Here is a 15,301-nt window from a genome sequence, read left to right on the forward strand (position 1 = left end):
ATGGCAGAAGGTAGGCCAATAATTTGGACTAAAACACTTTGCTTGGTTATTTGGTTTGATGCTATAGAGCCAGGGAGTCTCTGTTGGCCATAGATGAAGAGGTTTAGGGGGCTGGGTTACCTTGCATTGTCTTTTAGATCTTGGGTAATTATTATACAAATTCTTCCTTGTGACTCCCACCCCTCATTGTTTGGGGCGATAAGTTGCCAGACCCTTTTGTTTATTTCGCCCTCCCACTTTCCCACCGAAGTTAAGTTTTTGCTTTTCTGCGCATTTGGCATGAAAGTGGGAAACCGTGGGCATTACGCTGCTCGAAAGGGGAAAAGGATATCCTACATTAACTTGGGTGCTTCCTTTGACTCAAGGCGTGAATTGGCAAGATGGTTTATAACCAGGAATTCCCAGGTTGAGTAAAAATCTGAAAATATATTGTGTTTAGTGTAGGCTCTGTCTCCAAAGAGATACAGAATTAATACCAGCTTACGAATTTAAAATTGTGTACAGTATGGAACTATTTTCCTTTTTAAATTGCCTAGTCAATACCAAACATGCTTTATTTTGTACGCAATAGGCAAACCAGACTCAAGTTCTCGTGTTGTTGACAAAGTAGGCTCTTTATAAATGTAAATGTAATTTTTGTACACGAATTTTCAAATGTAGTCTTGTAAATGCAAATGGATTGGTTTTATTTTCACAACGTAACTTTTTTCTGTCGCACAAACGCAGCTAACAAGAGGCCCATATAATTCGGTTCAACATTGGCTAGCCATTTAGTGATATACTAGGTTTCGTCATTCGTTTCGTGTCGGCCTGTGTTGTTTCCTCACATACTAGTACACTTAATATATACTCACTATGAGTGTGAAATATATAGGTCCTTCGTGTGAAAGATTGAAATATAAGATGAGAGAATAACAAGTAATTATAGCCATAGATAGAATTCTAGTTTATTGATATTACGGACCCTTACAATATTGTTGTTTATGTATTGAAATTATAGGTCTATATTTAGGCCTATGGATATGATTGGTTATTTCTCCCCGTTTCTACTCAATGGTTATGAATGCGTGAGGAAAAACAAGGAAAGAACAAAGCTGAATGGCAATTTTACGCGCACACTCCTCTCTTAGTGTTCTGGTAAATAGTAAAACGAACATTGTTTAACATATTGTTATAAATTACAGGAGTCTGCAAGACCGAAGAGGATGAAGGACTAAGTACCGAGGAGGATTCGGAATCTTTCCACGGTGTCGGCGTATGTAAATGGTTCAACGTGCGCATGGGCTTTGGGTTTTTGTCCATGACCAACCGAGAGGGGGTCCCGCTCGAGTCTCCGGTCGATGTGTTCGTCCATCAGGTAAGAGGGGGACCTTGGTTTTAAAATGAACTGCCTTACCGTCTAATTCCCACACCAAATATGTGGTGAATGGTGGCCCACTATACATTGACACAGAATAACATATTCAGGCAGTTTTCCATCTTAAACGAAAAACGCGTTGCTGGCTTACCATGTGACCTCGTGGTCATGTACAGTGGGGTCCAAAATCATGGACACCCTTGATAAAGATGAGCAATAATGACTGAATAAAATAAATAATTCAAATACTAGGCTATATTGTATGCCATAAAAAAAATATAAAATTGTATTACTTTATACTAATACAATTGCTCAGAGAAATATATATGATTGGTTATTGATCAAATTGGTTTGTGTAATATGATAAATCAAATCGTAACATATCGATCAGTTGTGCAACGATTTCTCCCCGTTTTCTAGCTAAGGGTTATGAACGCCGAGGAAAAACAAGGAAAGAACGAAGCTGAGTGGCCCAGTGGTTTAAGGCACTGTGCATCCCAGTGCTAGAGGCATCACTACAGACACTCGTTCAAATCCAGGCTGTATCACAACCAGCCGTGATTGGGAGTACTACAGGGGGAGCGCACAATTGCGTCGTCCAGCGTCGTCTGGGTTTGGCAGGTGTAGCCCTTCATTGTAAATAATCATTTGACTTGCCTAGTTAAATAAAAGTTTAGTTTAACAAGTAATATTTTGGGAGGTCAAAATAATTGACACCCCTAGAGATTATTATAAATAATGTAGTCAAAATATTCATATTTGGTCCCATATCCCTAGCACTCAATAACTACATCAAGCCTGTGACTTTACAAACTTGTTGGATGCATTTGCAGTTCATTGTGGTTGTGTTTCAGAGGGTCAAAGATCATACCCCCAAGACATTCTAACCTCCCCTGTTATTGATAATGGTGAGAGGTTATCATGTCTTGGGGTTATCATATTTGACCCTCTGTAACTTGCTCACTCATCATTATTCACAATTCATTCAAGAGTAATTTTCAAGAGTAACAATTTCCAATAGTGTGCAACTGCAGCCCGCATTTCGGGCCGTTCCTGCATGTGGGCATTCCCCCCACAGTGATGCCTCTAGCACTGAGATGCAGTGCCTTAGACCACTGCGCCTCTCGGGATCCTATTGGCTGATAAAGGCACTGTATTATGAGCTGTCTTGTTTGCTAAATGAACAAATTAAGTAGGCGGTGGCATAGTGCATATAGCAATAGAAGCACAGTGACATATGCCTCATTGCATTCATACTTGTGGCTTATTGGGTATGTGGCTTTCAGTTAGTTATTTTTGTCCACCAATCCTATGGTAGTGAATGTCATTCCAGTTCATCTGTGTCATTCTAGTGCATTGCTTGCTATGAATTATATCTGATGGTGTTTGCATGTATAGGTAAAAAGACAAATGATGTCAGTTTGGAACACTGCCAAGTAGAAATAATTGCTCGATCTGATTGGGAGGGCCTGGCTCCCTTGTGGGTACGCCTGGGCACTCTTGTGAATTACGCGGCTGGGTTTAACAGTTAACCTGACCAAATTCACATAGAAATGTGAGTTAAAGATCTGTCATTCTCATTAAAAGCAACTCTGGGGGCCTCCCGGGTGGCGCAGTGGTTAAGGGCGCTGTACTGCAGCGCCAGCTGTGCCACCAGAGACTCTGGGTTCGCGCCCAGGCTCTGTCGTGACCGGGAAGTCCGTGGTGCGACGCACAATTGGCCTAGCGTCGTCCGGGTTAGGGAGGGTTTCGCCGGTAGGGATATCCTTGTCTCATCGCTCACCAGTGACTCCTGTGGCGGTCCGGGTGCATTGCGCGCTAACCAAGGTTGCCAGGTGCCGGGTGTTTCCTGACACATTGGTGCGGCTGGCTTCCGGGTTGGATGCACGCTGTGTTAAGAAGCAGTGCAGCTTGGTTGGGTTGTGTATCGGAGGACGCATGACTTTCAACCTTCGTCTCTCCCAAGCCTGTACGGGAGTTGTAGCGATGAGACAAGATAGTAGCTACTAAAAAACAATTGGATACCATGAAAAGGGGGGTAAAATAAAAAATAAAATAAAGTCTAAGAAGCACTCAAGTCTAAAATAAAAAAAATCAAATCTAAGAAGTGCTTCTTAGATGGTACAATAATTCTCTACACTATACACTACCTTTGACTTTTTCCACATTTTTTTTACGTGACAGCCTTATTCTAAAATGGATTAAATAAACACATTTTCTAATCAATCTACACACAATAACCAAAGCAAAAACAGGTTTTTAGAAATCTGAATACTTTCCGAATGCACTGTACATGTTTGTTTTGTCACATAAACGTTACAGCCTTATTCTAAAATTGATTCAATTGCTTTTCCCCATCATCAATCTGCACACAATACCCCATAATGGCAAAGCAAAAACAGCTTTTTAGAAAATGTAGAAAATGTATTGCAAATAAGAAACTGAAATATCACATTTGCATAAGTATTCAGACCCTTTACTCAGTACATTGTTGAAGCACCTTTGGGAGCGATTACAGCCTTGAGTCTTCTTGGGTATGACGTTACAAGCTTGGCACACCTGTATTTGGGGAGTTTTTCCCATTCTGCTCTGCAGATCCTCTAAAGCTCTGTTAGGTTGGATGGGGAGCGTCACTGCACAGCTATTTTCAGGTCTCTTCTGAGATTTTAATTTGGGTTCAAATCCGGGCTCTGGCTGGGCCACTCAAGGACATTCAGAGACATGTCCCGAAGCCAACCATGCGTTGTCTTGGCTGTGTGCTTAGGGTCGCTGTCCTGTTGGAAGGTTAACTGTTGCCCCACTCTGAGGTCCTGATTGCTTTGGAGCAGGTTCATCAAGGATCTCTCTGTACCTTGCTCCGTTCATCTTTCCCTCGATCCTGACTAGTCTCCCAGTCCCTGCGACTGAAAAACATCCCCACAGCATGATGCTGCCACCACCATGCTTCGCCGTAGGGATGGTGCTAGGTTTCCTCCAGAAGTGACTCTTGGCATTCAGGCTTGGTTTTATCAGACCAGAGAATCGTATTTCTGATGGTCTGAGAGTCTTTAGGTGCCTTTTGGCCAGGTCCCAAGTGGGCTATTATGTGCCTTTTATTGAGAAGTGGCTTCCCTCTGGCCACTCTACCATAAAGGCCTGATTGGTGGAGTGCTGCAGAGATGGTTGTCCTTCTGGAAAGTTCTCCAATCTCCACAGAGGAACTGTTGAGCTCTGTCAGAGGGACCATCAGGTTCTTGGTCACCTCCCCGACCAAGACTCTTCTCCCCCAATTGCTCAGTTTGGCCGGGGGGCCAGCTCTAGGAAGAGTCTTGGTGGTTCCAAACTTCTTCCATTTAAGAATGGAGGAGGCCAATGTGTTCTTGGGGACTTTCAATGCTGCAGACATTTTTTTGGTACCCTTCCCCAGATCTACACAATCCTGTCTCGGAGCTCTACGGACTATTCCGTCGACCGAATGGCTTGGTTTTTGCTCTAACATGCACTGTCAACTGTGGGACCTTATTTAGTGGGGCGGCAGGTAGCCTAGTGGTTTTAGCCAGAGTAACCAAAAGGTTGCAATATCGAATCCCAGAGCGGACAAGGGAGAAATCTGTTGTTCTGGCAGTTAACCCACTGTTCCTAGGCCATCATTGAAAATAAGAATTTGTTCTTAACTGACTTGCCTAGTTAAATGAAGGTCAAATTTAAAAAAAATAAAAAATAGACAGGTGTGTGCCTTTCCAAATAATGTCCAGTTAATTGAATTTACAGGTGGACTCCAATCAAGTTGTCGAAACATCTCAGGGATGATTAATGGAAACAGGATGCACCTGAGCTCAATTTCGAGTCTCATAGCAAACGGTCTGAATATTTATGCAAATAAGTTATTTCTGTTTTTAATTCTTAATACATAAGACTGTGTAGGGCCCTAAGCCTCACACACATTGCACCGAAAGTGGATCCATCTTTTGTCTGCCGATCGTTTAGCACGCAGTGTTTTAGGAACCACCAACTGTAGACCTCTGACCGACACCATTTTTCATCCGATTCTACATGTAAAATCAGTGCACGCTCGCTTCGCAAATTACGTTCAGAAGTGTGGAGTACTCCAGCAAACGGTATTGGTGTATCTGAGCCATTACTTTCAGAACCGCTGCTTTTTAGACCATTTATTTCAGCTATTTGAACTTTTAACCTGTTGAAATGGGCAGGACTACAATCACGCCCCAAATGAATGATTTCTTCCTTAAAACCTTCCTTTAATATAAATCTATTTCTCAGTGAGTAATTTGTATGACTAAATACTTATTTCATTCTTCCCAGAATGCGGACATCTCTCTTCTGGTGCTGCCATTCTAGATTCCAAGCCTTTTAAAGATTATGTTTCAATAAGTGAACAGTATCTGTTAACGATGTAACTGGGACAATGGCCTCCTGAACCCTGTCATTTGACATCTTAAGTGGTGACTTCTCCACTGATTTCCTCCCCTAGCCATCAGAGTTCAGGTCAATTACATTTCATTTCAATTCAGGAAGCAAACTCAATGCTTGAAAAATTCAGAATTGGAATGACAGTTAACTTCTTGAATTTAAATGGTAGTGACCCCAACCTTGCTAGCCATTGTTAGGAAGGCGAGAACATGTGTGTCCAATGTTCATCCATGATGGACGGATGGGAGTTATGGCTACGGTGTATTATGGCAATGGGGCTTTGGCCCTGAAATGAGTCTCTGCGTGTCAGGTAGAGAACATGAAGTCCTGGGGCCTGCTGGCCTTTGTGTGCAGGTGAACAATAAGACCACGAATCCCAATGAAGCATGCTCCTCTCGGCCGTGACCGAGCCCCTCAGCCCCTCTTTGTCCTAGCAGCAATCCCTTCCCGTTGTCAGCTCTCTCTTTCTCTCTCTCTCTCTCTCTCTCTCTCTCTCTCGTCCTATGTCTTCATTCATCTACCCCGCTCCAGTTTATTCAAGCTAGTATGGACATAGCCTACAGTAGAGCTTCATATCGCCCTCCAATACACTTACATTTACATTTACATTTAAGTCATTTAGCAGACGCTCTTATCCAGAGCGACTTACAAATTTACCAGTTTGGTAGGGTTTAAGGCCATACTCTCCTTTCTCGTTCCACATGGTATGTTCTCTGTGTTGGGGGTGTGTATGGATGAACCTATCCACTCCTGTGGAGCAGGGGAGGTCACACGTGTGATGGGAAGTGGGTTAACAGTCACTGGGCCAACGCACAATGGAGCAGCTTTTCAAAGGGGCACTTCTGTCACCCAAATGGAGTTATGGAGGACCCATTGTGTGTCCCAGATCTGCTTGTAACTTCACAGCAGATGCTCATCAGTGACCATTACAGTATTAAGGAACTGTTCACTTTACTGTAATTCTCCTCCTACAGATGCTATTGCATTGCTAGTTTTCATTACACAATAGATGCAGTTGTTTGTAGGCCATGTGGCTTGTATTTGAATTAGTGTCCTGGTTAAAATGCGATCTATGGCACATCATTTTTTTATGCTTTTATTTTCACGCTAGCCTAATTGTAACCGTTTAAACCTTCCCCTCAAAGCAACTGCACAGTTACACACACGTTGTTGATATTTGAAGCAATATGCAGAGAAAGCTGTCAAAGAAGGATAAATAAGATTGTGGCAGTTTCCCATTCACAGATTAGTCCTAGTCCTGGACTAAAAGGCATTTTCAATGGATTGAGCTGGCTTTTTATGTCAAGGGCTAGACTAAATCTGGGTCTGGGAATTCACCCCCTAGTCTTTTAAATATACCCTTAAGATTGCCTCAAATAATATAAGATCATCCCAGCCTGACAATGGCAGCCATTGACAGTTCTGGAGAGGAAATCCTCCGTGGTGAGCATGGCTGATGTCTTTCCTCTCCTAAAGTGGGTCCATGAACTCAGACAAATGGCACTTGGTGCCTAGGAAATACCTAAATGAGGTGGCATAGCCATCAGTCTTGTCCTGGCACTGACCCGAGCATGCGAGAAATATATATTTTTTTGGCTCTACACTTGTGGAGTTCTGTTCGCAGCTAAATATTGATCACCCTCTAATGGTGAAATTCTCAAAGGTCAGTTGAAACTTCTAATAGGAAACACCAGGTTTCATTGCTAATCATGTCAAAATCAATGATATTTGCTGCCTGGTTGCAGATATACCCTACCACCAATCCAACAGCTCTTTTAGGGGGTTCTTGTTTTACCCAGGCTGCCTCTGGCATTATACCCCTTAATGCACAGCCCATTCCCCTTTTTCATAGCCTCCCCTTTCCTCCCTCCCTCATTTTCCCCTCCTCCAAGGCTGTTTTTTATCTCATGGCTGAATGTCTCTCTGCTGAACAGCGCTGCCTGGGTCAACTGAGGTGAAGGCAGCAGAATTTGATCGGAAATCTGTAGGATACTGTATCTTAAAGTACTGGGTCGTATTCATTTGGCACCAATAAAACAGGATGGGACTATTTTAGTTTTGCGCTTCATAACGTTTCAAACGTTGTGTGCCCATATGAACACAAACCTGGTTTGATGTTAGCATCGTCTTTAGCGTTAATCTAAGGATCATGGTGTTGATTGTGTCCATACTCTTGGGCTGTTGAATGCTTTCAGGCTTTGAGTTGATATTGATTCCATGCTTAATGTGTCACATTTGAGTAAAACAATCAATCGATTATTAACTCAAAGCATGCGGGTACCTATCATTTGGAGTGACGATGTGTTGATTCTCAACTTATCTGCGTGTCTCTCTGCCAGACAACCATCCAAGGAATGTTTTCCTGAACACCCCCCCACCCCACCCCCAACCCTATCCCTCCCAGCAAGAATCCTGCAGTGGTGGTTAGTGTGTTAGTGGTTCTTTGTGATGTAGTTGGGAAGAGAGGTTGGGGGGTAGGGGACATTGTAGTGCGGAATGCAGGTCCTTTGGCAGAGGGGGATGGGTGAAGGTTATCACATCAGGTTTACCACTCAAACACAAGAGACTCACAGGCCACTGTGGCCAGTGTTGGGCAACAGACCAATGCAGACTAGGGAGGGAGGACAAATAGTCCGTCTGACAATAAGAGGCTTTGTAGTTGTTGTTTATTTATGAGGCGAGACAGAATGATCAACAGTCAGGAGACTTAGGACAGATGCCAGATAGCGCCTATCTCTGTTAGAAAAGTTTGAAGATAGCATAGTGTTCACAGAGGGTCACTCCTCAGCGTCTCCCTTGGCCGACTATTAGTTGATTTGTTAGCTGATGCTGCAAGGTCTTTGTGATTGCGTCGTCATTGATTTGGAGCGTATCATGCAGCTAGACTTAAGATCTGCTCGTAAGGATGTGTAACGACTAAACAATCCTCCAAGATATGTTTGAAATGCCCCTTGGAAAGTCCATCTCTATGTTCAAAATGGGATGTTTGATATGACCTCTAAAAGGTTACGGGGCCATATTCACAAGAGTCTCAAATTAGGAGTGCTATTAAAGGATATGCCTTTCCTTTTAGATCATAATGACTAGAATGATATGGAGAGCGGGAGCTGATCCTCGATCAGCACTCCTACTCTGAGATGAATACTTCTAATAGTATTCTGATGTTTCCTTCGACTGTCTTTCTCTCCCCTCCAGAGTAAGCTGCACATGGAGGGCTTCCGCAGCTTGAAGGAGGGCGAGGCGGTCGAGTTCACCTTCAAGAAGTCAGCCAAAGGCCTGGAGTCCCAGAGAGTCACTGGGCCAGAGGGCACACACTGTGTGGGCAGCGAGAAGAGACCCAAAGGCAAGAGCGTCCAGAAACGGCACTCCAAGGGAGATAGGTAAGTGCCTGCCTTGTATTCCCACTCTGTACATCGAACGGGGGCAAGGAAAACACTAAACTGTATACACTGAAACAGAAAGTAATTCCTGCAAATATTCAAAAAAAGCTATATAACACGAATGTTAGGTGAAAAAGAGGTGGTTCACAAAATGAAATTGGACAGAAAATGCCTTATCAGATAAGCAACAATGTACTTGTTCATCTCACACACATACCACTATGTACACCATAGTAGGGGTCTAACATACTCAAAGATAGAGGGCCAAAGTATTTTCTTTATCTTGGTTGGATCTCACATCTGCAATAGTCCATCCATTTTGGATATGATGCAAAAGGGTGTTTTATCCTGTTCTGTCCTGTTCTTCTTTTCCTTGACCCCCACCCCTGGCGGTGGTTAGGGTCACACAGGCAGGCTTGGCGTGTGACCTGGATCAATAGCTGTTTAATTCTGGACGTCCCTTGTGGATTTACCCCCAGAGGTTCTCTCTTGAAAAACCTTTTCCAAACCTCTTCCACAAAATGTGTTTTTTTGGTGGTGGTAACCTGAACTGGTAACATGAATGTTTCTGAATCACTTTAGATGTGGATTATAATTATCCTGCAATTACAGTTTAGAAGCAGTAAAATATGAAACATTACTCATGTTAGTTATAATAACCTGAGAGTTATTTGGGCTTGTCCCTTTAAAATAGCTCTTAATGGTTCTTGGTAGAACCGTTTTATCTATAAAGAACCCTTCTAGAAGTCTTTTTTTCCATTGAGAAGGTTCTGAAGAACCCTTTCGCATGAAAAAGGTTCCATACCCCACTACTTGCATAATGCATTCCTTTTAAAATCCACAAATCCCTTCGCTTTTTCTCACCATAAAGTAAAGGTGAGAGGCGGGCCAGCATTGTGGGTCCTTTGTCCGTTGTGGATATTGTGATGGGTTAGAGAGGGGTATCAATGTGGCCTCCTGTCAGTTGTGATTATGCCCAGAGTGTAGTCAGGGTGAGAATGGAGATGGTTACGGCCTCAAAGAGTCCTGGGAGGCCTGTGGCGCACGATTCACTCTCCCCAGACTATGCTGGTCCTTATAAGAGGAATCATATGGGGCCAGCTCCGAACTTTTTCAATGGAGAATAAGATCAACTGTTTTATAGTATGTCTTGAACATTAGTCAGTACATAGGTCTAAGATAATAAAAGATTTTTGTCAATGGCATATTCAATATTCTTTATTAGGTGGCGGTGTTTGCATGGGATTAGAAACAGAGGGCCCTGTTTCTAATGTATGTTATCTGGACTCTAATATGGCCATAGTCAGCCACACTTTATTTTCTGATTCCACCTTAAGGTGTCCACATTCTTCCGTGCTGAAACAGTTCGGATCAGTTTGTGCATATATTATGATGACATTTTGTGATGTTTTTGTTCATTTTGGACTTCGGTAAGGGCTTTTTCGGTTGTTCGGCCACACTAAATGTTTTCTTGAGACAAGCTGAAGTCGGTAGCCGAAGTCTACGCCCCTTTGTTGGTGATTGGTCAACAATAAGGGTTCATCAGTAAAGCCTTTGTTGTCATTCAACGAGAGACGACTCGTTTTCATGCACATTTTGTTATTGAGAAATACTGCACCAAACATCTTAGTTAGATGTAAAATTGCGTGACTAAGATCTCCTCTGCAAAAACGTCAAAATTAATGACAGATTTCTTGCATTATCTTAGATTAATTCAGACTATTTTGAGGAAGTGTACTGGCTACGGCGACTCAAAATGGACAAACAGTACTATTGCGACTTTTTTCTTCTTCAAGTGAAGGTATTTCAAGGGAGTATGCAATCACACGCGTTTGGTTCACCAAGCCGACATCGGCTAGTTGGCATCCGAACTGAAGCATGCTGACGCCTTTAGTAGGTAAATATGATGCAGGGAGGGGAAAAAACCCTGTCCATTTAATTGATAACAGATGTAGGAGCCCGGGAGGGGGTTAGAGGTCACTGTAACCATGGCAACCATGTATGACTAAGATGTAGGGGGTTGGGGTTGCGGGGGTTAGAGAGGACTGCGGAGGTCAGAGTTGGGAGATCATTGCTGCAGCTGTTTAGACAAAGGACCATTTCCCTTTTCCTGCTCGCGCTCCCTGATCGATGTTGAGACAGTTGGGCCAGGCCAGAGCTTCTGTGTTAGCACACCTTGACACCAATCCAACGGCCAGTGGTACAAGCAAATGTGGTACAAGTACAAGCAACTGACCCCCCTGAGCCTCCCCTGACCAAGCCTCATCTGCATCATTGGGGGAAGGAGGTCTTCAATAGCTCCTCAGTGGCACAGCAGCGGTGACAGCCCCACTCCCCATCTGTCAGCCACCCCTGGACGCGTGGCTATTTTATAGGTCCGGTTTAAACTGAAGCTATCAAAGGAAGGCTACTCTTATGGCTACCATTGACCCTAACCCTTCTGCAAGGACTGTGATACTCTGTGTACGTTTTATGGAGAAGGAATATAATTGATGTAGCTAAAAAGACCTCATTGCAGCAAAGTACTGTGGATAAAGAATGAAAAGGGTGGTTAATGTGTAGATGGGAGGCCATTCAAAGTAACAAATAGCCTACTGAAACATACAGAGAAAACATGCTTTTATAAATAGCGTACATCCTGTATTCAATTTGCATTTGCACATGAGGTAGAGCAAAGATCATTTGCACTTTTTAACCCACTTTTAATCATCCTATTCTCATAAAAAAGGTTGGTCATATGCAGTGCTAGAGGCGTCACTACAGACCCTGGTTTGATTCCAGGCTGTGACATAAACAGACGTGATTGGGAGTCGCATAGATCGGCTCACAATTGGCACAGTGTCGTCGTAAACTGACTTGCCTAGTTAAATAAAGATTAAATTAAATAAATAAATAGGCCACAGCATGGAACTGGCCAGATTTCTTGGTTTGCTCTGCTGCAGCACTAGCCTAACTGGCATATGCTGCCCTCTTGTGGATTGCAGGTGACAGCGCGTCTCACTCAATACGAGATCAGGGGCCATATGTAGGGAAGGTCAGTCAGTTGTACAACTGAATGCATTCTACTGAAATGTGTCGAACACATTTAACTCAACCCTTCTGAATCAAAGAGGTGCGGGGGGGGGGGCTGCCATCGATATCCACGTCATCGGTACCCAGGGAGCAGTTGTTGTTGGGGGTTAACTGCCTTGCTCAAAGGCAGAATGGCAGATTTTTACCTTGTTGGCTCGGGGATTCGATCCACCAACTTTTCGGTTACAGGCCCAACACTCCTATCAAATGTAGGTTCTTAATTTGAGCCAGTTTGCTAAAGCAGGAAAATAATCCTGCAGCAATAAGAAATGTAAATGATTTTGTGGATTACAATTACTGGACATTTTTGTAGGTGTTGAGATACATTTTTCTATAGGGAAAATCAAGTCTGAAATTTCTAAGTGGAAATGACGAACTTCAGAAGCCTTTTTATATCTCAAATACACTACAAGTTTTTTGCATCGCTGGAAAGTTCTCCTGCAACTGGGTGATCAAATTAACATCCTACATCTGTAGGATCAGGGCCTCACTGTCCATACAATCCTATTCATTGTGATATAAAGGCTGATCCTAAATCAGCACCCCTACTCTGAAACGCTTGATACATATGGCCCAGTCCTACATTTATCAGCCTGGTTCAGGGGATCCGTTTGAGCAAGGCGAGGTGCAGAATCGCTAATCTTCATCACATAACAAGTAGTTATTTGAGAGGGGATTTGTAGATCATGATTCTGTGCAGTGTCTTCAAGCTCAAACGCGCACTTTGTCTTGTTTTTTAGGTGCTACAACTGCGGAGGCCTGGACCACCATGCCAAGGAGTGCAAGTTGCCACCCCAGCCCAAGAAGTGCCATTTCTGCCAGAGCATTTCCCACATGGTCGCCAACTGCCCAATCAAAGCACAGCAGTCCTCGCCACGTTCTCAGGGAAAGCCCTCCTCCTTGAAAGGGGACGAGGAGGAACACGGCCACTCGGCCCCTCCCCCCGTGAGCTCCGATTGAACGAGGAGGCAGGAAGGAAGCTTGGGGAAGCTTTACTGGATAGATGGCAGCTAAGTTTCCTTTCAACTGTATAAGACGCTTTTGGAACTACCTCAGGTTTTTGTAAACAAAATGATCATGAAGAAAGAATGTTACTGAAGTTAATATTTTGTGGTGTAACACTCACAAATACAGCTGTATTATTATAGCACCCAGGAAATATTTGTAAAAATGTATGGAACCGCTATTGAGGGGTTTAAACTTGTAATAAGTTATGGCACATCACATATTATTTTGATGTCTTTATAGAATAGAAAGTTGTTTATTTTTCACTGAGCAGATCATGAGAAACCATGCCACTCACACTAGTATGCTACTATACTAAACTCACCAGGAAGCTTAAAATCACAGTGTCAAGTATAGCTAAACACTTTTGCTGCCTTACAACTTCTTGACTTTCCTGATTGTTACACCCCACTATATCCGACAAAGACAGAGTTGTGACACTACACCTCTGCAATGAATGTTAGTCTCATGGGTGGTAATGGGCGGGCACATCCGAACCAACGGGACGGGGTAATAGCTATAGGCAATGTATTGGCGACTACCAATATTGTTGGTGACCATGCAGATGTCCTGGGGACAAATGAATGTCAAACCAAAAAGTATGGCATTTATGGCCAGCTTTCGGTTGTTGTTGTTGTGGTTGCGTCATTTCTGTTACATGTCTGATCTGCTGCTGCTACATTACAACCATACTCGAGAACCCTACAGGTGTAGGATCTTAATTTGATCACTCTTTTTGTTGCTGAGAATTTTCCTGCACATTAGGAAATGCAACTTGTAGTGTATCCAAGACTTCTAAAGTTTGTGATTTCCACTTGAAAATGTCAAGACTTGATTTTCCCTAAAGAAATATGTATCAATCCTTATAAAAAGTCCATTCATTATAATCCACATGATAATTCACATTTCCTGTTGCTGTAGATTTATTTTCCTGCAGTAGCAAACTGCCTTAAATTAAGATCTTACATCTCTATAATCAACTTGATCATCCTCTGCTTAGACTACATACATCAGTATTTGGAATTTAATCACTGACTCCAGAAATCACACCAATACTTGTGAAATGTATCAAACATAAGTAATTTATCATGTAGAAATCAGATGCAAGATTTTAATGGATTACTGAGGTTGATTCATAAATCTACATAATCATACTTGTCCTGTTTATACTTGACAGTCGAAGCAGCAGCATCAGGCTTTGTCTACTGTCTTAGAAAAAAAGGTTCTGCTTAGAACCATAAGGGTTCTTCGAATGAAAAAGGCTGCATGTAGAACCCTTTCCCACCACAAAGAACCCCTTTGAGAACACATTTTTTCAAGAGTAAAAGCGGGAGCAACACATTTTTATTCAGTGTCGTCAATTACTAGGTACCTATTTAAGACATTGCCTCCAAAGCTGCTTGTGAGGACTACACAGGAACACCACAGTCGAATTCACAAGGCACCAAACGGAAGAAAACGGACTGAAACAGGGAGGGACTACCAGAATTTGTCCAATAAGAAACGCTTGTTTTCGTTTTTTGCGAATCGTTTCTGCTACGGCGTGCACTAATGAATATCGACCCAGCCCTGCATGGAGGTGCATGTAGAACTAGCTAAGCCAATCAGCCGTTACTCCTGTTTTACAGGAGAAGCTGAAATACAGACCTCTAACATCCAAGTAATATATATTTAGAATTATTATGAAGCCTTTTAAAAATAGTCCTTGTTATTTATTTGTATCTAAATTGCGCTGCAGCTTCTCCTCATATTCAGGTTAAGGTCACTCCGTGATTGCCTGGTCCCAGCTCTGTTTGTGCTGTCTTGCCAACTCATATGGTCATTGTTACGCCAAACAAAAACAGATCTAGGACCAGGTTAACTGTGGTGGGTTTTCCATCCCATACTAGACATACTAGACATCAGATATCTTAGCCATTCATGTCTGCCTTTATCTTGTTCAATGCTGTTTGAGTTTAAAGGGACGTAACACCTCAAATCTAAGTTTGTCAGATACCTCAAAGGGGTCTCCTGTTGAGATAAATCCATGTCCCAGGCTAGTTTTGTATCCAGCTATGCCATAATCCAAAATGAAATT

At 42.8% G+C, this 15,301-nt stretch overlaps 1 protein-coding gene across 1 annotated transcript; it reads left to right on the forward strand.

Annotated features, from left to right (window-relative positions):
* Positions 1-13,179, forward strand: LOC115114238 (protein lin-28 homolog A-like). The gene is made up of 4 exons (XM_065006129.1): positions 1-10; positions 1,185-1,357; positions 8,963-9,147; positions 12,960-13,179. The coding sequence occupies exons 1-4, from the start codon at positions 1-3 to the stop codon at positions 13,177-13,179; spliced, it is 588 nt and encodes a 195-aa protein (XP_064862201.1).
* The last annotated feature ends 2,122 nt before the right edge of the window (positions 13,180-15,301 follow it).

Source organism: Oncorhynchus nerka, linkage group LG3, assembly GCF_034236695.1.
Source record: "Oncorhynchus nerka isolate Pitt River linkage group LG3, Oner_Uvic_2.0, whole genome shotgun sequence".
In the NCBI taxonomy this organism is placed as follows: domain Eukaryota; kingdom Metazoa; phylum Chordata; class Actinopteri; order Salmoniformes; family Salmonidae; genus Oncorhynchus; species Oncorhynchus nerka.

Excerpts from the sequence above, each read along its gene's own strand:
- LOC115114238 (XM_065006129.1), top strand. Across the intron at positions 1,358-8,962 it reads TCGATGTGTTCGTCCATCAG|AGTAAGCTGCACATGGAGGG; the intron begins GTAAGAGGGGGA and ends TCTCCCCTCCAG. Across the intron at positions 9,148-12,959 it reads CGGCACTCCAAGGGAGATAG|GTGCTACAACTGCGGAGGCC; the intron begins GTAAGTGCCTGC and ends CTTGTTTTTTAG.